At 45.0% G+C, this 19,824-nt stretch overlaps 1 protein-coding gene across 4 annotated transcripts in view; it reads left to right on the top strand.

Moving 5' to 3' along the window:
• The window catches only part of Kcnip1 (potassium voltage-gated channel interacting protein 1), a 368,390-nt gene extending 349,964 nt beyond the window's left edge, over positions 1 to 18,426 (top strand). For all 4 annotated transcript variants that reach the window (XM_032914290.1, XM_032914289.1, XM_032914291.1 and 1 more), the window contains 7 exons: positions 1,645 to 1,769; positions 3,036 to 3,105; positions 4,323 to 4,393; positions 5,130 to 5,237; positions 13,864 to 13,968; positions 15,318 to 15,380; positions 17,574 to 18,426. In XM_032914290.1, coding sequence (XP_032770181.1) covers positions 1,645 to 1,769; positions 3,036 to 3,105; positions 4,323 to 4,393; positions 5,130 to 5,237; positions 13,864 to 13,968; positions 15,318 to 15,380; positions 17,574 to 17,621 — 590 coding nt within the window. In that variant the 3' untranslated portion in view covers positions 17,622 to 18,426. The remainder of the gene's footprint in view (positions 1 to 1,644; positions 1,770 to 3,035; positions 3,106 to 4,322; positions 4,394 to 5,129; positions 5,238 to 13,863; positions 13,969 to 15,317; positions 15,381 to 17,573) is intronic.
• The last annotated feature ends 1,398 nt before the right edge of the window (positions 18,427 to 19,824 follow it).

Below are 19,824 nucleotides of genomic sequence, written 5' to 3'. Positions count from 1 at the left end.
CCTCCACAGCCCCTCTGATGTTTCTCCAGAACATACACAGCACTTTTTTTTCTTTTGCTAAGACTAACCAGCAACTGATTTCTTAGGATGAGTTTGAGATCTCATGAGATACTCAGAGCTTCCCGTGTTATACCTGTGTGTACTCCCCCCTGCCCCCTTCCTTTTCATTCTGGACACTGGGCCTTTGATTTACACAGAAACCTTCTGCATTAAGGTAATTGGTACTTAACTCATTAGCTACAAACATAAGGAGAAAGAAAGGCTTCGTAAGAGTTCTGAGGAAATTGGCCACTTGCCACAGTGTGACATAAACAGAGTTTCTTATTTATATTGGATCATTATCTGTCTCCCTCCCAGAAGAATTAGGTGATGTGCGGGACCCAGCACGTAAGAAAGATAACAATTAGGCTTGGCTGCCGCATTATTGAGGCTTTACTGTAACATCCATTACCCCTGGGATTCTGCTCAAGATATAAATTTTGATGGATTTGTTTTGTGTTGGGATTTAAGTGTCACGGTAGCAGAGAAAATCTGGCGCTAAGAGCCCAACCCTGCCTGCAGAACAACTATACTCACCGTACCTGTTCGCCTGGTTCTGCGATGCAGACCCAGGCCGCCTCCTCTGACTTGCCATGGTGCAGTGGGGGCCGTATGTTCCCAGCAGCCTGCTCATCCCGCCCTTGTTTTCACGAGGCGGAAGTTGGAATTGTTCAATATATGGATTTGCTGATGCCTGTGTGACAACGGCAGGCAGGGTAGGGTAGATGGCAAACGATCCTTGCCTGGAATAGATTTACAGAAAAGAATTCTGGCAGGGCACAAAGAGAGTGAGTAGTCACTCATCCCTGTGTGAGGCTAAACTCCTGGAAGCAACCACCGACGGATGAACTTTGAGTTGCTTTGAAGGAAGATAAGTGGAGTCAGCTGACAGCACTTTGCAAACGAGGTGTCCCATTAGACACCGTTTCGACGCGTGCAGGAGGTTGAAACCCTACTCTCTTATGGCTGTTTTTATAGAGCCTTGCAAATGTCCTGGAAACCTTTCTTTATGCAAAGATGCTCATTGAAGTCACTTCCCTGGTATGTAAGGGGACCTAGCGGATATTACAGAATAATGCTATGCAAAATACGTTCTGATTCTTTAAAGTCGTATTCAACACAGCGTACTTTGAACTTCCCACTGGTCTCCCTAGCACCTCCCTCGATAGCCCACCCGGTGAAACCTCATCCCTTTTGAAAATAGTTACGACTTCTTCCCCTTTACTGTTCGGAGTCTCATTCTGCTCAGGCACCAGCGTCTCTGCATGGAGAGCAGTGTTAGCGAGCTTCAATTTGAATATGCAAAGATTCAAATTGATTTTGAAAATGTTTTTTGTGTGGCTGTGTTCTGAACACTTCCACCCTCAGCTGCCTATCTGAGATGCTGATGGCCTTTGCCGTCTGTCACATTTAGAGTAACAGGGTGGGCAGATTTCGACACAGAGTGAGTGGGCAGGGGAGCGGGGTTCAAGGCCCATGACCGCCACCATGACCCCAGCCCAAGCCCAAAGTCCCAGTTCCCAAGATCACACCTCGAACCACTCATACTGTGGCCCGACACAGACCAAGGAGGTCACGTTCTGACGCCGTCCCCTCTGCTTCCAGACAAGATCGAGGATGATCTGGAGATGACCATGGTTTGCCATCGGCCTGAGGGACTGGAGCAGCTTGAGGCACAGACGAACTTCACCAAGAGAGAACTGCAAGTCCTTTACCGGGGATTCAAAAATGTAAGACGCCCCCCGCCCCCAGAGACTAGGAGGCCTGTTGCGATTCTCGCCACTTGACTAAGCTTTTCCCATGCCAAGGAGGTCCCCAGAGTGCAGAGATCCAGGAAGGCCGCTGCTGTGAACCTGCACCTGGTGAGAAAGAAAGCTTGCAGGAGGACCAGGCCTCAGACAAGGCAGACAGGAACCTCACCCATTGCAGAGAAGTGCCACAGGGTGGTGTGACCTCAGGGAAGCCTTCACAGCCAAGATGCAACCTTAGCTTGACCGTCACTCGCTACCCTCTGTTTGGTGTCCAAAGAGTGATGGGATTGAGCTGTGCTGACTCATGCCAGAGAGGCCTGCAATGACCGATGTATAAGGCCAAATGCCACTGTGTTCATTTCTCCTTGAAAGTTAGGACAGTGGAACCAACACTTCTGTCCTACTGCTGTGACCTTTTCCTATGTGCCGCACAGAAAGCCACTTCTTTGCAAAGCAGTGTGTAAGGAAGGAAGTTCAAAAATTAACACATAGCCGAGGCTACTGCTGTCTTCTGGGATGCTTTGAGAGCTCTCACAGCCCAGCCTGGATAAGGAGTTTGGGTTTAACCCTTACACCTTAGAGCACATTCATATTCCCAAATGGCTGGGTGGAGTTAAGCAATCGAGCTGTTCTGGTCACCTCCCTCCAGGCACAGCCTCCAGCGGGAGCTTGATCAAGTGTCCTACAGCTCAACTAGTTGGTCATGTGTCTGATTTGCTACTGTTGGGCGTTCTTCTTTCTAATGTTGACGAAGCCATGTTAATAGCGCCCCCACTGAGCTGGAGTGAGGCTCTGGGAGGTTGTTTCCCAGTTGGGCACTTGTCTGAGAGGGGACCAGAAAGTAGAAGAAATTCCACTTATTATTTTGGCAGCTACCCTAGTCTCAGTGCTACCTAATATTGAGGGAACTGTTAAACTCATTCTGAGGGTAAGTGTGTTCAAGATCACAGGCCACCTCGGACGAACCTTAGAGCAGGCTTAACCAGAATCCAAACCTAGACCTGTCTAGACCTAAAGCCTAGACTCTCCCAGCCCAGTCCCTATTCTGTGATGACCTCCCCTCGCTTGCAAAACAGCTTTTCATGATAGGGTTACCTCCAAGACCCCCTGAAGATACCCAGTACACATGTGCTTCCCAGTCTCTGCCCAGGAGAGGGCATGAGGACCCTGCTCAGTCTCCACCCCCTAGTACAGGCTCCCAGACACTTCCCACACACACACTCTCTCTCTCTCCCCCACACACAGGAGTGCCCCAGTGGTGTGGTCAATGAGGAGACATTCAAGCAGATCTACGCTCAGTTTTTCCCTCATGGAGGTGAGTATACGCTTGGTAAAATGCCCTCCCAGCATCCTCTCCAGTGGTCAGCCTTCCCTTTCTCAACCCCTCTGTTCTTTATCTTTGGGGGTCAAAGGAGAATTCATGGCAAGATTTTTTTTTTCTTACTACAAAATATAAAGCTCTCTGACAAACAAATATGGACCTACTCAAGGGGAAGAACAGATATCGCAGTAACAGAAAGTCCCGTAACAGCTCTAGAAAGCGCGCATCATGACCCCAGAAGGAACGATTGAGTTTCAGAGACATTAAGTATCTTATTCACGACCACACAGCTCGAAGGTGGCAACCAAGGAATAAGAAAGTATATGGGGCAAAAGCTTTGTCATCTTGGTTCCTTGAACAGCTAAGGCGGGTTGAAATCTTGTAAAGAACATTAGTAAATACTACAGACCATAAAAATCACTGAGCGAAATAAACTGTGGGCAGTGTGAAGTTGTACTTATTTATAAAGTCAGGTCAGTGAGGCACTGGACTCCCACCGCCTGCTCCACATATCAGTGCATCCTTCCCCCCTGTGGCTTTCTTGTGTCACCTGTTCACAGGTGTCACCTGGACAGTGCGGAAGATAGACTTCAAGTGTCTCACATCCTTCTTGGGCCCTATCTATCATGGGCCTTCCCAGCAATGCACAGGTGTCTCCCTGGTGTGGGATTCGGTGCAGGGTTTCTCTCTGTGTCGGGGAGAAGTAGCTTCACGTCATGCTAGCACCTGACTCCCAGTGAGACAGTTTGCCACTGTGTGGCAGGGAAGGCTTGAGTTTAGTGTATTTCTTCCCATGTTTCAAGAGTCAGGTCTTGCTACATCCCACTGTACAAAGACGGGGAATGGACACTCTGAGGTGTTGCATTAAATCTACAAGCACAGCTATATGGAACCAGCTTTGATACAAGCTCGGGTCTCTCCTCACAAGGAGATGCCCATGCCATGGCAAGGAACCCTGCTCAGGACATCTCTACTCAGTCACCGCCCAAAGGACCAGGCCACGCAGAGGAACAGGCAGGGGAGACAGTAGGGAGAGAGATACGAATCGTCTAACGTTGTGCTAGAACTAACTTCTCGCCTAATCTCCAGGACTGAGCAAATGAGTCTCAGTCCATCATCCTCCCTCTCCTCTCTCTGGCCCCACCCGTGCTGCCTCTGCCCTCTGTGGAGCCTTGTCCCCCCACTCACCTGCCTCCCCCTCTACTTCGCAGATGCCAGCACATACGCACATTACCTCTTCAATGCCTTCGACACCACCCAGACAGGCTCTGTAAAGTTCGAGGTATAGTATGTGGGTCCAGTCGGGGGGGGGGTTATACAGTGCCTCTCCTTCCGAATATGACAGTGCTGGTGGAACGAGTTAATTATCAAAGGTCTTCATTTAAGACAAGAAACTGATTCATTTAACAAACGGCACCTGAAGTCAGAGAAGACTCTTGTCGTCTAGACACTGTGCGTGGGGGTGGTAGAGACAGCCTAAGAGATCCCTTGTGCCTTGTATGCCTAGTGGTAACCTCTGGACCTAGCATTTCATATTTATTAACCTGTTTAACTTTTATAATAGTGCTTACAAGGCATGGCCGGATGGTTATTTATTATCAATTAACAGAAGAAGAAAATGAGGCAGAGAGTGAGTAGCATTTCCAAGATCAGAAAGAGAAAGAAAGTGGCCAGGGAGGCCTTGAACACAGGCAGTATGTTTCCTCAGCCTGTGCTCATAGCTACTGGAATGTACAGTCCCTCAGACGTTAGCAACCATTGCAGCCTTGGATTAGGATCAACGAGGGAAGCTGAGTTCACACATACAGAGCTCAATTCATCGGCACTGCGACAGTGTAGGTACAGGGAATGGAAGATAGGACTTGGCCTCCCCCAGGCTGGGATTGGACATTTCCATCTGGCTAACAAGAGGGGGTGGGAGGCGCCATTTTGTAAAAGCATCACGGTCCAATCTGGAAGTCAGGCTTCTCTCCACCCACGCAGTGGTTAACGTGAGGCCCGCCTTCTTCACTTCTTAGGACTTTGTGACTGCTCTGTCGATTTTACTGAGAGGAACGGTCCATGAAAAACTGAGGTGGACATTTAATTTGTATGACATCAATAAAGACGGCTACATAAACAAAGAGGTAAGTGAGCTGAGAGCAGGGAGCATGAGATGAACACAGTGGAAGCACTGGAATCGAAAGCAACCCCAGACCCCGGAAAACACTGAGTGAAAGCGAGTCCGTCCCTAGCAGGGTGAGGAAGCCCGCCGCTGACGTCCCCTGCCCAGCCCCGCCCCTGTCTCAGGACGCCGTAAACCGCTCCTCACAAGCCCACACAGGTGCGGTGGGCTGAGATTGTCTTTTGGGGAACCTGCATCTCCCCCTGAGTAGCAGCCTCCTCACATTAAAGCTCAGTATGAGCCTGGAAGGATGAAAGGAGCCCCCAGAAGAGAGCAGAGAGCTCTTCGAGACAGAGGTGACAAGGGCCAAATCCCATTACCCACAACCCACTCTGCCTAATAAAATCAAGGAAGGGGACAATTTGGGGTGGTGAGCAATTGTCTTAAAAAACAACCATTACCACAACAAAAAAAAAATGGAAAAAACAATATCAGACTCTTCGATGCTTCTCTCAGAGCGTTGGTGCATCACCCACCACGGGCTGTCACTCAAGACACCTGGACGTCTGCTGTGAGAGCCATAAGGGGTTGACGATAACATTTGGGCATCGTCTCGCTGAACTCTTGTATCTCAGACATGATGCCTGGAGCTGTGAAGATCACCTCTGACCTTCACCTCAGTACTGCAAGGCTCTCCTCATGTAGAAGGGGGAACTCACACCCAGGGTGTATGCACAGCCATGTTCCCTATTCATCCAGTCACGGGTGTTCAATGCAAATTTGAGGATTCATTCTGTTTCCTGGGTGCTGGAGAGAAAATGTCGAACAATCAGCCCAGGTCTGACTGTCATGGGGTAGTGAAGTGGGATGGACAATAACAGCAAAACGAAGAATGACAGGTTTTGGTAAGAGTCAGTGTCTTAGTTAGGGTTTTACTGCTGTGAACAGACACCATGACCAAGACAACTCTTAAAAGGACAACATTTAGTTGGGGCTGACTTACAGGTTCAGAGGTTCAGTCCATTATCATCTTGGCAGGAGCATGGCAGCATCCAGGCAGGCATGGTGTAGGAGGAGCTGAGAGTTCTACCTCTTCGTCTGAAGGCTGCTAGCAGAATACTGGCTTCCAGGCAGCTAGGACAAGGAGGGTCTTAAAGGCCACACCCACAGTGACACAGGGTGAACAGGGCCACACCTTCTAACGGTGCCACTTCCTGGGCTGAGCACATACAAACTATCACAGTCAGCGAGGGGCTGTCTAAAACAGTATTGCCAACCAAGGGAAAGTCAGTCCCAAAGTCAGGAAAAGTGTCCCAGGAAGAAGGAACGGCCTCTAGAGGGGTTCTCAAAGAAGATGGGGTTCCACATGCCCTCCAAACGGAGAGGCTTGCTGATGGCTGCAGGCTAGGAGGGTAGGGAAGAAAAGATGACAGGCTTCCGCCTGGACGGGGAAGACTGGGGTAGAGAGCCCTACCCGAGGTCCCACTGTACCTACTGGGAGCAGGGGTCTCAGGAAACACTAAATACCAAAGGCGGTTCGAAGTCAGCGGGAAAATTTGAGCAGCTCCCTGTCACTAGAAGAAACAAAATTCACATTAAAACCCAGAAAAGTTTGAGCTCCCCGGATGATTTTCTGGTGATGTCTAACACAAACCTACAAAGCTGAGGTGCGAGTGACTTTCCCATGTTTTTTGTAAGTCCAACAACACCTCGATTCTCAGACTTGAAATTTAGAAAAGGTCTTAGGGAGAACATGACTACCACTATGAGCACAGATGCGAAAAGCCTATCAAAACATTAGCAAACCAAATCCATGAATACATTAAAAAATACAGTATAATGTAAAAAAACAAAAAAACAAAGACAAAATAAAACAGTATCGGGTAAGCAAGGTTTTTCCAGGAATGCAAGGTTGGTTTGACACTCAAACATCCATGTCAGTCGCTCTATTTACACAACAAAAAGAAAAATGACATTGACTCAGTAAATGCAGAAAAGGCCCTTGATAAAACCACTACCCATTCACGGTAAAGTCTTTAACAGATGAAGACTAGAAGATCCTTTTTCTCAGCCTAGTATCTGATAACTGATTTTTAAGAATCCTACAGCCAATATCTGCTTAATAGTGAATACTGAATAATTTCCCCCAAGGTCCAGAATGAAACAAGGAACTGAGGCAGGAAAAAAAAAATAAATAAAGTTTTATCTGTAATAAGGTTGAATTCATAGAAGACAGTTCATAGAAATCTCAAAGAGTCTACAAAGGAATGCCAAAGAAAATACCAGAAAGAATCATGAACTTATTGATCCAGGTAGCCAGATATAAATTCTATTTTTTAAAAAGCAATATATGTGTGAGTATGTGTGTGTTATGCTTAAAATAATTCTACTTATGACACAAAAATTTTGATAAATTGAACAAAATTGATTTAAGATTTATGCATATAAAACCACAAAATACTGATGAGAATTAAGACCTAAATAAACAGATAAACCGTGCTCTTCTGTGTGACTACCCAACAATGCTAAAATGGAGATTTTCGAAAATTCAGCTTGTAGATTCAGTATAGTCTCAACCAAAATACCCAACAGACCCTTTGTAGAAACTGATAAACTGATCTAAAATGTAAATGTAAACACAAGAACCACAACAACCAAGATGAAGAAGGCAGAGGCGGAGTTACTCGTCCGGGAGTAGCGTGAACGTGTAGTGATGAGCGCTATGGTGACGTGGCATTGTGGTAAGCACACAGCTTACCAGACCAAGATGAACGGTCCGAAGGAGGTCTGGACCTGAGGCTTGCACAGCACTTGCCTAGCAAGAGTAAGACCCTAGGTTTGATCCCCTTCCATAAACAGACTTGTCCATATTGTCATCTCAAAAATGATGACTGAAGCCAAAGAGAATACAGCGCTGTCTTGAACAAATGGTTCTGAGCCAACTCTGCATCCCTCTGAAAATAAACATGGACCTTCGCCTTCACACCGAAAGCAAATGTTAACAGGAAGCAGATATGCACATAAACTCAAACGCAAAAGCCATTGTGGTAAAGAATGCCTAAGAGAAACACCCTCACTGGTTCAGAGAAACAGCGAGTATCTTAGGGCAAGTAAGAAGAGCTCATAAAAGAAAGTCTGACATTTCTCTTCATCAAGGTTACAATTTTCTGTTCTCAGAAGATGCCATGAAGAAAAGGGAAATGGGAGCCAGGATTGGAGAAATGGCTCTTAAATTGTTATTATATGACAGAAGACTGAGGTCCAAATACATTAGAAGTGCTCATAATTTATAAGAAGATAAGCAAGTCTGTGAAAAATAGGTAGTGAGGGGCCACCAAGATGGCTCAGTAGGTAAAGGCACATGTTACCAAGCCTGACGACCTGAGTTCAATCCCTGGAACCCACATGTTAGTAGGAAAACACTGACCCCTGACCCCTGACCTCTGCCTTCTACTCATATACTGTGACACACATGTCCAAAAAACAAAAAAATTAATTAATGTTTTTAAAAACAATAATACAATAAAATCGTTAAAAGTTAGAAATTTTAAAGTTAAATAGATATGTCAGAAAAATATTAGTAAGTGGACAATAGACTCAAGAAAAAATGGCTCCATACATATGTTGTTCAAGGAAATATAGATTTTTTTAAAACTATAACAAACAATAATTATGCATATACTATAGGGGCTGAAAATAAAAAGGCCAACATTTCCAAGTGTAGGCAAGGATGTGCAAGAGTTAGAAACTCGGGTTGGGGATTTAGCTCAGTGGTAGAGCGCTTGCCTAGCAAGCGCAAGGCCCTGGGTTCGGTCCCCAGCTCCGGAAAAAAAAAAGAGTTAGAAACTCTTAACACTGCTCATGGGAAACAATGTAACCCTCGTCACTTAGGAAACATTTTAGCATCTTAAATAAGATTAGCATCCAACTGATGTATAACCCAGAAATGCCACCCTACATAGTCACCTAAAAGAAATGACAGTATGTAAACTCATAAATACCTACAGGGGACTTATATACTACCCCTATATAAATAGCCCCCAATTGAGAAGCAGCCCAAACGTCTTTGAAGAGGAAGATGATAAGCACATTGCATCTGATGGGTGCTCGGGAAGAGAAATAAGTCACGGCCACATCAGTAATGGCACGGGCTCTGCGCCGTCCATCGTGCAAGTTAGACAGAGACAGCCTCCGCCTTCGTGCAGTATCATTCAGTTCACACGAGTTCTATCGCATCAGTGAAAACGTCTTGAGTGACTAACATTTCGTCAGCGGTGCTGGATGCCGGGGACGTTGGCGGACAATGTAGAAGCTTCTTGTGACAAGAATAATCCAGTTCCTTGGTGTGGCGGTGGCACAGTTCTGCACATTTACCAAAGTCTGTCAAGCAGGAGACTTAAAATATGTGAGCTTGCTGGAGTCAAATTTATACTCCAATAAGCCCTATTTTTTAAAGGGAGATCTCATTGTAACTTGGGAATACCTAAATGACAGGATGTGCTCAGAGCGTGTTGAATGAAAGAAAAAATTGAAACTGTGGCAAAGTATGTAAGAGATAGAAAGAAGGAATCCGATCTCACTTAAAATATGTGTCACAAATTCTAAACAAAATGCCAGGAAGCTAGACTCGGCACTCCAGTTAGAGGAGCGTGCATGACAAGGAGCAGGTTTCTTGCAGAATTCAGTAGTGGAGAATATCTATTAAATAATTCATCCCATCCGTACATAAGCCACGTGATTCTAAAATCATATTCCATAAGTTACCTATAGCCTTGGTCATTTTTTAAACTCCTAATTAAGTAGGAACAAAACTCATCTTGAGGACAATGGAACGTGCTCTGGCCTTCTACACAGCTTTTCACATCATGGTGACGTCTCTGAGACCCTCGGCTACAGCAGAGACGAAGACCATCGTGCCTCTATTGACCCACACCATTTGCCCACGCGTCTCAGACAAGAGGGACGGAAGCACACATCGGGGAAGCTAGGGCAGTCTTGGTTAATGACATGGGTTTCTTCTCTCTACTTACTGGTTTGCACCGAGGTCTCACACTGAGCTCAAGCTGACTGGAACACACTGTGTAGCCCAGGCTGGCCTTGAATGCATGGTGATCCTCCTGCCTCAGCCACCTTAGTACTGGGATTACAAGGGAGAGGCTCTGTGCTCAGCAATGACATGATTTTATACTTAGTGGGGAAAGGATATGAGAGATTACTTAAACAATTAGAACTAAAGGTCATGTCCAGTGACTAACACACATGCAGAAATAAAATGGGTGGCCCACGTCTCAGTTATGACTGCTTAGAAAGTTGTAACTAAGATATTCTAGTTATATAACAGTATAATTAATATGCATAAGCACTTAAGAACACCTGTAAATTAGGTGAAAAAAAAAGTTTTCTGAGATATGCGACATTTTCTGAAGGGAGGTCCAGGATAAGATGGCACTATTGTAAAAATAGCTACGTGTCTCTAATTTCAAATGTAGTTGTTGGTATCCAAAATAAAATCTAATTAGACAGATGGCCAGCTGAAAATAAGAAAGATAATTTTCAAAAGGATCCAAACTGGAACTATGCCATAGTATGCTGTGAGGAGACGAGGGGTCACAGGTAGGTCGGGGTAACTGAGGAGGAAGTTGAGAACCAATCAGTAACTCTTCATAACGGGAGCATGAGGAACAGTACAGATGTGAATAGTGAAGCAGATGATTCCAAGGAAACTGGTTTGCTCTACTATTTTAGCAGTAAATGAATGAATCTTCTGAATGCCACAGTTGTAAGTCAATCGTAGAGACACGAGTGACTTCTAGCTACGACAAAAAAACCCACCTAGGAATATGGCACTCGAGCCAAGAAGCAGCACGGCTCCATGTTCTCTGGTTCAGTTCCTGCCTCCGGGCTTCTCCTGCCTTGAGTTCCTGCCCTGGCTTCCTTTCATGATGCACAGTAAGCTATAAGATGAGCTGAAGCCTTTGCCTCCCTCCCCCCACAAAAAGAGAAGTAGGTGTCGCACCTAAACTTAGAGGAAAGCATAAAATTAAAACACAAAGAAAAGTATTGATGACGTAACTCTACATATTTTTAAATTCTTCACCTCAAAGAAATGCCGTAGCCAAATCAGGCGACACAGCTGTTAAAACATCTGCAGCCCACAGAAACCGATGGTGCTTCCTCCTGGACACTAGCTAACACCTGACTTCACTCGGACAGACAATAGACACAGAGGGAAAAAGAACTTGGTTTCCTCAGAATCGTAGCCAGCACATGTGGTGCACACTTTCAGATGCCTCATAAATTAATTTATGCATCTCCAAAGTACATAAAGAGTTCTCAAATCAAATTAAAATTAAACACGATGAACAGAGTAGAAATGCAAGTAAGTCGTGAAAAAAGCAGTAAGAATATGGTCTGTGGTACACTAAACGCTCTCTCCTACTGGGGACAAGAAATGGAAGCTAGTATATCAACAGGGAATTTCTATCAGATCACCAAGACTCTAAATTTCTAAATTTTTATCTTTAATTGTGTATGAATGTCTTGGGGAGGGGGAGGTTGGGTTACCCAGTACCCCTCAAAGTCCAAAAGAGGGCGCCAGACCCCATAGAGCTGGAGTTAGGGGCAGTTGTGAGCCACCCAACCTGGTGCTGGGGATCTCTTTCACTTTTGAGCCCTTTTTCGTCCTAGCTCCGTTTCTGTATGCTTAACCACTGAGCCATCTTTCCAGCCCAGATTTCCAAACCCGTTAAATAGAAGATGATCACTTAAAATCAAAGAAGACTAACAAGTGTATATGATTTCGTGTGTTTAAAAATCACTTTATAGCAGGGTGGTGGCGCACGCCTTTAATCCCAGCACTCGGGAGGCAAAGGCAGGTGGATCTGTAAGTTTGAGGTCAGCCTGGGCTACAGAGCAAATTCCAGGACAGCCAGGGCTACACACAGAAACCTTGTCTCAGACAAAAAAATTAAAAAATTAAAAAATAAAAAAAACCAAAATATCATTTTATAAAGCACTTTTTATAGTATTCCATCGATTTTATAGTCAACTAAGTTCTTAGATCCATGCTTCCATGTATGATATTCTAAGATAAAATATTCAAATACTACTTTACAAAACATTGAAAGAGAGGAACCTCAGACGGGATTTCTGCCTCTTGGTCTTCAGCCTTGGTTCAGTACATGTTCCCATCACATCACTGAATAATCTTACTAACTACTGTCTTTTTATGATGGGCAAAGTGGACCGAATTATCCCCATTTATGTCTCTCAGACATCGTTAGATGGCAGAATTAATGGGGGGGGGGTGGATAAGTGTTCGAAGTCATTTTCTAAGGCCTCTTCCTGGTTATTATCCTGGGACATTCTTATCAAACTTGCCGGCAATGAGACTCCCAAGCACTCAAAATTACTTTTCTGTCTGTTCTTGGATAAAATGGTCTCAAGCAGAAAAGCACACAATGGCCACACGGGTGTGAAAGGCTGGCACAGAGCATCTTTTGAGGTGAACAGCTGGGTATAAATCCATTTCCTGTTCTATATGTTGGTAGAATCCTGGAGAAAGGAGCCCAGAGTCTTCTTTCTAAGCATCTTTCTTTCTCCAGTCTTCTTGGAGAGCTGTTTGTCTTGGGACGGAGAAAGGAGAAATAGAAACTAAACCTGAATCCTGGTTGGGGCAGGTTAAATGGCTACCAGCATCGACCTAAAGGAGTTTTAACATGACAAAGCTAGAAGGATTTAATCAACAAAATAAAACATGATAGTATTGTATCATCACCAACAAAATATAATAGATATTCAAAAGAACCATGTAAGTACTTAAATGAAGGGACCTCTGGCTTAGAGAAGTATTCCAGTAAGTCTACGGTTATTAATAATCTACATAAAGAAAGACTCAAGTGCCCTGTGGATATTGGCTGCTGTTTGCTCCTTTCTCCTAATTTGGAACAGCAAACAGAATCTGAGAATTTTTTTTTTTTCAGAGCTGGGGACTGAACCCAGGGCCTTGCGCTTGCTACCACTGAGCTAAATCCCCAACCCCTGAGAATACATTTTAAATCTCTGATCAAAAACATTAACTTTTTTTAAAGGAAGATAGAATTTTCACTAGACAAATAGCATAGTGATCTGTGTTGCTCCCAAGCTGTTGACTAACAAATCAGAGAGTTGACACACAACCCCTTCCTCAAGTAACCACCGGTCCCAAGACAGCCATAGTAAGTTTTCTGTAAGTCTAAAATTATTAATTGTAACTTCAGAGAAAACCCCAGTGTCCTATGGGTACTCCTTACGCTGGTGACTTTTTTCCTAACCTAAAATGACAATAGGGTCTATGAAAGTGTGTGTAAGGCTAGTCTAAAACATTTGTTTACCTCTAACTCAGAAGAATGCTTCATTGTCTCAGTCTGCAAATGGGGAATCCAATGTCATCCCTCCCCAAGGACAAAGCAAGAAGAGGATGTTCCTGCCCAAGATGTCTGAAGACAAAGTAGATGACCCCACTTTCTCTTGGGGAGGGAGTTTCATCTTGTTCCTTAACTTCCATTCATCCCCTTCAAAGGGCCTTGTAATCCCTCTTTTAAGCAAATCGTAAATTCAAGATATGACCTCACAGTCCCAACAGTACGCCCCTCTGTGTCCCCTTCCAGGAGATGATGGACATAGTGAAAGCCATCTATGACATGATGGGGAAGTACACCTATCCTGTGCTCAAAGAGGACACTCCCAGGCAGCACGTGGACGTCTTCTTCCAGGTACGTATGCGCCTGTGCACGGGCTTATCCTGACCGGCCAGGACATGCTCCTGAGAAGCAGGCCAGTGTCACAGAAGAGAACAGGGGTTTGTCATCATTAACCATGATGGTGAATCTCGTAAAAATCTTTTCAGGGGCTGGATGGAAAGAGAAGACTCTCTCCATTGCATCTGTGTACTTATTGAAAAAGTTTGTCTGGGCTGCAGAGGGGAATACAATTGGAAACTTGGGTAAAGCCAGACAGCAAGACCCTTAAGTGAGAGGGTTCAGCCTTGATCTAGCAAAGGATGGGTGGCTGCTGCTGCTGACTGCGTGGGGAAGTGGCACCCTCATAGCTGCACTTAATATTTAAAAAAAAAAAAAAAAAAAAAAAGGAAAAAGTCTAGCAACAGGGAGAACCAAAGCATGTCAGAGCTCACTGCAACCCAAGCCTCCCACTTTGCACCTAGGAAAACAGAAATCTCTTTCTGATATCTTGAAAGTTTGCACAGAAAATCTGCACAGAGATGGGCCAGAACCTGGTGTTCCCGGCAGGAAGTGTGCAGAACTCATGTGTTAGTTTGGAAATGGTTTGGGCATACGAAGTCTGCTCTTCAGTGTGGCAATGATTAAGGTCATGGAATCCTCAACGGTGAGGCCTGAGTGAGAGGTGGACTGGGCCCTGTGGAGCATTACCTCAGAGCCCTGTAGTTGCCGTGAGTCTGAGTTGAATGAGCAAATCTGGCCTTTCCTCATTCTCTGGCTTCCTGTTCCATTGTCTGACCTCTTCGACATGTGCCCGCTATGAAGATGTCATCCCCCGTGAGGCCCTCACTAGAGAGGAGCCGGTGTTGTGCTCTTAGACCTTGACAACAGTGGTTCTCAACCTGTGTGCCGTGACCCCACTGGCAGACCTCTATCTCCAAAATATTTACATTATGATTTATAACAGTAGAATATTAAAGTTATAAAGTAGCAACAAAAATAACCTTATGATTGGGGGTCACTGCAACATGAGAAACTATTAAAGGGTTGCAGCGTTAGGAAGGTTGAGAACCACTGCTCTAGAACAACAAGGTAAATAAACCTCTTTTCTTTATATAGTACCAAACCTTAGTTATTTTGATGTAATAACAGAAACAGACCACTACATCTTGGAATGTCAGCATAACAGTAATGCGACAATCATTAATAATGATGTACGTGTTGAGACGAATTTTTTGATGTATGGAAGCCCATGAGGACCATAATATTATAACCAGGAATCAACTGACTAGCAAAAGACCATCCTAATTCTGGGGTTAACACAGAGCGAATTCTGAAATGTGAAATGCTAGGTTCTTTAAAGACCTCTCTATTGTATCTTTCAGAAAATGGATAAAAATAAAGACGGCATTGTAACATTAGACGAATTTCTCGAATCCTGTCAGGAGGTAAGGAGAGATCTCAGGACACTGCAGTTCCAGAGAAGGGAATCTGGGGAGTTGGGACTGTAGAGGGGGAGGATCTGAAATCTGCACACACCTACAGCCCCTGGACTCAAGCCTAACACCTCCATGGTCTGGCCTGGCCTACTCAGCACAGGACGGAGCAGAAGCACAGGTCTGGGAGACGCGATGGCCCAGCAAGTCGTCATGCATTACACTTGCTGAATAGGTGGCCCAGTCCTCTTCGCTTCCTGTGTACCTGTTCCTCAGATACAAAGGAAGAGCTGCAAGACCTTCAACGAGATTCTCAATCCAGTGTGCATAAAACTGCCTGAAGCTCCCCAAAAAGTGTGTGTTTAAACTACAACCCCAGATACTCCAGAGGAGTCTAGAAAGTGTCATAGTTCAAAGGCCCAGGACCAAGGCAGCTAGAACTGGCTTATGCAAACCAGACTCCTTGAAGCTCCTATTAAAAGACAGGCAGGGCCCGCCAAGGTCAAGGTCAGGCTTGCTTTGGGCACATTGCTCTGGAGACACCACTGTTCCTTGGCCCATGCTTTGGTGGTGCCCTCCCTGGCAAGCCCTGAACTGAAATTGACCCCTTCTACTCCACAAGGTTTATACTCTACTCATTCCACAAAAAGTCTCCCCCGGAAATCTGCAATGTCCGGGGAGTGGAAGAGTCCGTGTTAGCACACAGAGAGCTGCAGCCGCATGAAAACCCTCCAGGCGGATGTGTGTTCCAGATAGTTAACAACCAGGACAAGTTCGAGTCTGGCCTCTTGGAACTGACTTTTGCCACTGCCCTAGAGGGTCGCAGCTCAGCTTGACAGATCTTTGGGTATCTGAGGATCCCAAGTAAGTCCCGAGGCAGCCAGGAGGAAGCACGTTGAGGCAGAGGGGGAAACTGAGCCGCAGCTTTGCCAGTGGAGTGAGAGATACTTTAATATTTAGTCACTGTGACAGGCTACGCAGACGTGTCCGTCATGCCCATTGAGGTAGGAGAAAACCGAGGCACTTCGGTGTTCAGAGGCGTGGTTAGTGCCCCAGTGAGTGACGGACGGAGTTTAAACTCTATCCTGCTCATGTTCAGCATCACGTCCCGCGGAAATGCTCTTTCTTGGGTCTGCAGGTGAGAGAGGCTTTCAGTAGCTTTCACGGCTACTCCTTCCAGAGCTATTTCTTTATTTCACCATCTCACAGGAGGTGGATGTTGAACTCAACCTCCACTTTATACACAGGGAAACTGAGGCACAGCAAGGCTAAGTAACACGGACGGGAAGAGGCCTGGGCTGGAGCGTAAGCTGCCTAACTCCAGACACACAGCAACTTATGAAGACTCAAGAACATTGTCTGTCTTGGTTTCTCTACCAAAAGTCTGCTTTCTCAACTTTAAATTCAGTGGGACACACACACACACACACACATACACACACACACACACACACACACACAGAGAGAGAGAGAGACAGAGAGAGAGAGACAGAGACAGAGAGAGAGATCATTTCTTTGAATACTACTTTAACAAATTTTCATATTTTCACTATATTTTAATTCAAAATGTAGAAGTATCTAGAAATTTAAGAACTTTGCACCTTCAATATTCATACATTAGAAAGTCATGTGGTGTACACCTTTAATCTCAGCACTCAGGAGGCAGACACAGTCAGATCTCCAAGTTTGAGGCCAGTCTGGTCTACAGAGTTCTAGGACATCCAGGGCTGCACAGAGAAACTCTGGCTCAAACACACTTTAAATAGTACATGATAGAAAACAGAAAACACAGACAAGTGCTAAAATGAGCAAAACCATTCATTCCTTTGAGGAATATTAGGAAAATTGATACGTGCTTACCAAGACAGAGTAAAAAAGAGGAAAAAAGGTAAGTATTCAAACTGCTGATATCAGAAGTAAAAATAATGATATCTACTATCAGTTTTACCAATATTAAAAGATGGTTATTCTTCAATAAATTGAACAATTCATATAAGATGTATTCCCTATAAGACACAACTTACTTGAACGAATGCACAGAGAAAACAAAAGTGTAAGTTGTCCTACGTCTCAAAAGTTTTGAGTTGTAAGTTACTCCTTTACTCCAGAGAAAATGACAGGCTCGAACAGCTTTCATGGTGCGTTCTTCCATATGTCAGGGAGAAGCAATACTAACCATCTTCTCTCCCACTCCTCTCTCCCCAGGATGACAACATCATGAGGTCTCTACAGCTGTTCCAAAATGTCATGTAACTGAGGACACTGGCCATCCTGCTCTCAGAGACACTGACAAACACCTCAATGCCCCGATCTGCCCTTGTTCCAGTTTTACACATCAACTCTCGGGACAGAAATACCTTTTACACTTTGGAAGAATTCTCTGCTGAAGACTTTCTACAAAACCTGGCACCGAGTGGCTCAGTCTCTGATTGCCAACGCTTCCTCCTTCCTCCTCTCGAGAGGGACGAGCTGAAATCCGAAGTTTGTTTTGGAAGCATGCCCATCTCTCCATGCTGCTACTGCCCTGTGGAAGGCCCCTCTGCTTGAGCTTAAACAGTAGTGCACAGTTTTCTGCGTATACAGATCCCCAACTCACTGCCTCCAAGTCAGGCAGACCCTGATCAATCTGAACCAAACGTGCACCATCCTCCGATGGCCTCCCAAGCCAATGTGCCTGCTTCTCTTCCTCTGGTGGGAAGAAAGAACGCTCTACAGAGCACTTAGAGCTTACCGTGAAAATATTGGGAGAGGCAGCACCTAACACATGTAGAATAGGACTGAATTATTAAGCATGGTGGTATCAGATGATGCAAACTGCCCATGTCATTTTTTTTCCAGAGGTAGGGACTAATAATTCTCCCACACTAGCACCTATGGTCATAGAGCAAGTCTTTTAACACATCCAGGAGGGAAACCGCTGCCCAGTGGTCTATCCCTCCTGTCCATCCCCTGCTCAAGCCCAGCACTGCATGTCTCTCCCGGAAGGTCCAGAATGCCTGTGAAATGCTGTAACTTTTATACCCTGTTATAATCAATAAACAGAACTATTTCGTACACATTTCTTCAATGACTCCATGGCTCAGGAGAGGCAAGACGTGACAAGGGGTGGCCTTGGGTTACTAGTACTTTCTTGGGGCCACATGCCTTCACCCTTAAACCATCCTCAGTACTATCCAATTCAAATGCAGACACTGTCTGTGACCATGTGCTAATGCAGCTCTAAGACCCCGCCTTTCACAAAACCTTCTTTCTAACGGGATTGCTCCTCCCAAACTCCAATAGGGAAATTCCAGAGCCCCATATGGTGCAACGAGAGATACAGAGCTGAAAGAGCCCAGGCCTCTCTGCTGCGTAGAGTCCAGAGATAGACCAAGTAATTCCGTCTTAGAACCATAAAAGAATTACTTGGGAATAATAATAATAATAATAATAATAATAATAATAATAATAATAGTTTTCCCAGTGTTATCACATTAAATATCTCCTAACACATTAAAAAAAATTCTCTAACAAAGCGCTTCCTTGAAAAGGTTTATGGAAGCACTATTATCTGTCAAGGGCTGTATTACATGTTATATAAACACTCTCTTTTTTTTCATGCTCATGGTAGAACATTCCAGAAGGTCGACTCTTGGTTTTATTTATGAGGACCCTGAAGCTCAGAGGGGTAAGGGGACCTCCTCCATATAGCGCCCCCACTCTGTAAGAGAATTCCCCTTGATCCAAGAAACAGAGAGCATTTCCATAAATTGTAGCCACTTTTAGTCAGTTAAGAGTGTGTTCTGATTTCTTCTGTGTTGGTGGGACCCTGAACATCAGGCTACTTTATAGCTCTCCAAGTGACACCGGTGTGCACGTAAGGTTGAGAAGCCTGACTCTAGGACAAAGGAAGGGCTAGTACCTTTATCCCTATGTTAGCCAGACCAAAGTAAGAAGCTAAAATGAGCCTTGAGTCCCCTTGGGATGTTCAGACAAAAAAAAAATAGAATGGGAAAATTTAAAATATTCTTCAAATTATCAGACCAAAGGAAGAAGCTGTCCTGGGTTAAATGACAACAAGGACACTGGTCCTGTCTCAAGCTCGACTTCCTGAATCACCCAAAATAGTCACCATTTGCCAGTCAATTGTGGAGTAGATGCTGTGGCTCCCCTATTCATACACCCGTCCCCTCAAGCACCCGTCATCACTGTGCAGGTGGCCTCAGTTGCTACCAACTGCAAGCACAGTCTTGGGGGGCGAGGGGAATCCCTGGTACAGATTTACTCTGGTTATGAAAGTTCCACTCTGCCTTTGGGCAGAGCAGGGTAGAATGAGTAGGTCATCAGAGTATCTGTAATAAGAGCACCCAACCTCACATCCTTCCCCTCTCAGTAAGGGATCTTGGAAGTCTCTTCTGTCTCCTAGCATCCTCAGCACTGCCCTCAATTTCCCACAGTAGTAACCTACAATCAATCA

The sequence above is a fragment of the Rattus rattus genome, chromosome 9 (genome assembly GCF_011064425.1).
Source record: "Rattus rattus isolate New Zealand chromosome 9, Rrattus_CSIRO_v1, whole genome shotgun sequence".
NCBI lineage: Eukaryota > Metazoa > Chordata > Mammalia > Rodentia > Muridae > Rattus > Rattus rattus.
This window is presented reverse-complemented; position numbering and strand designations above follow the sequence as displayed.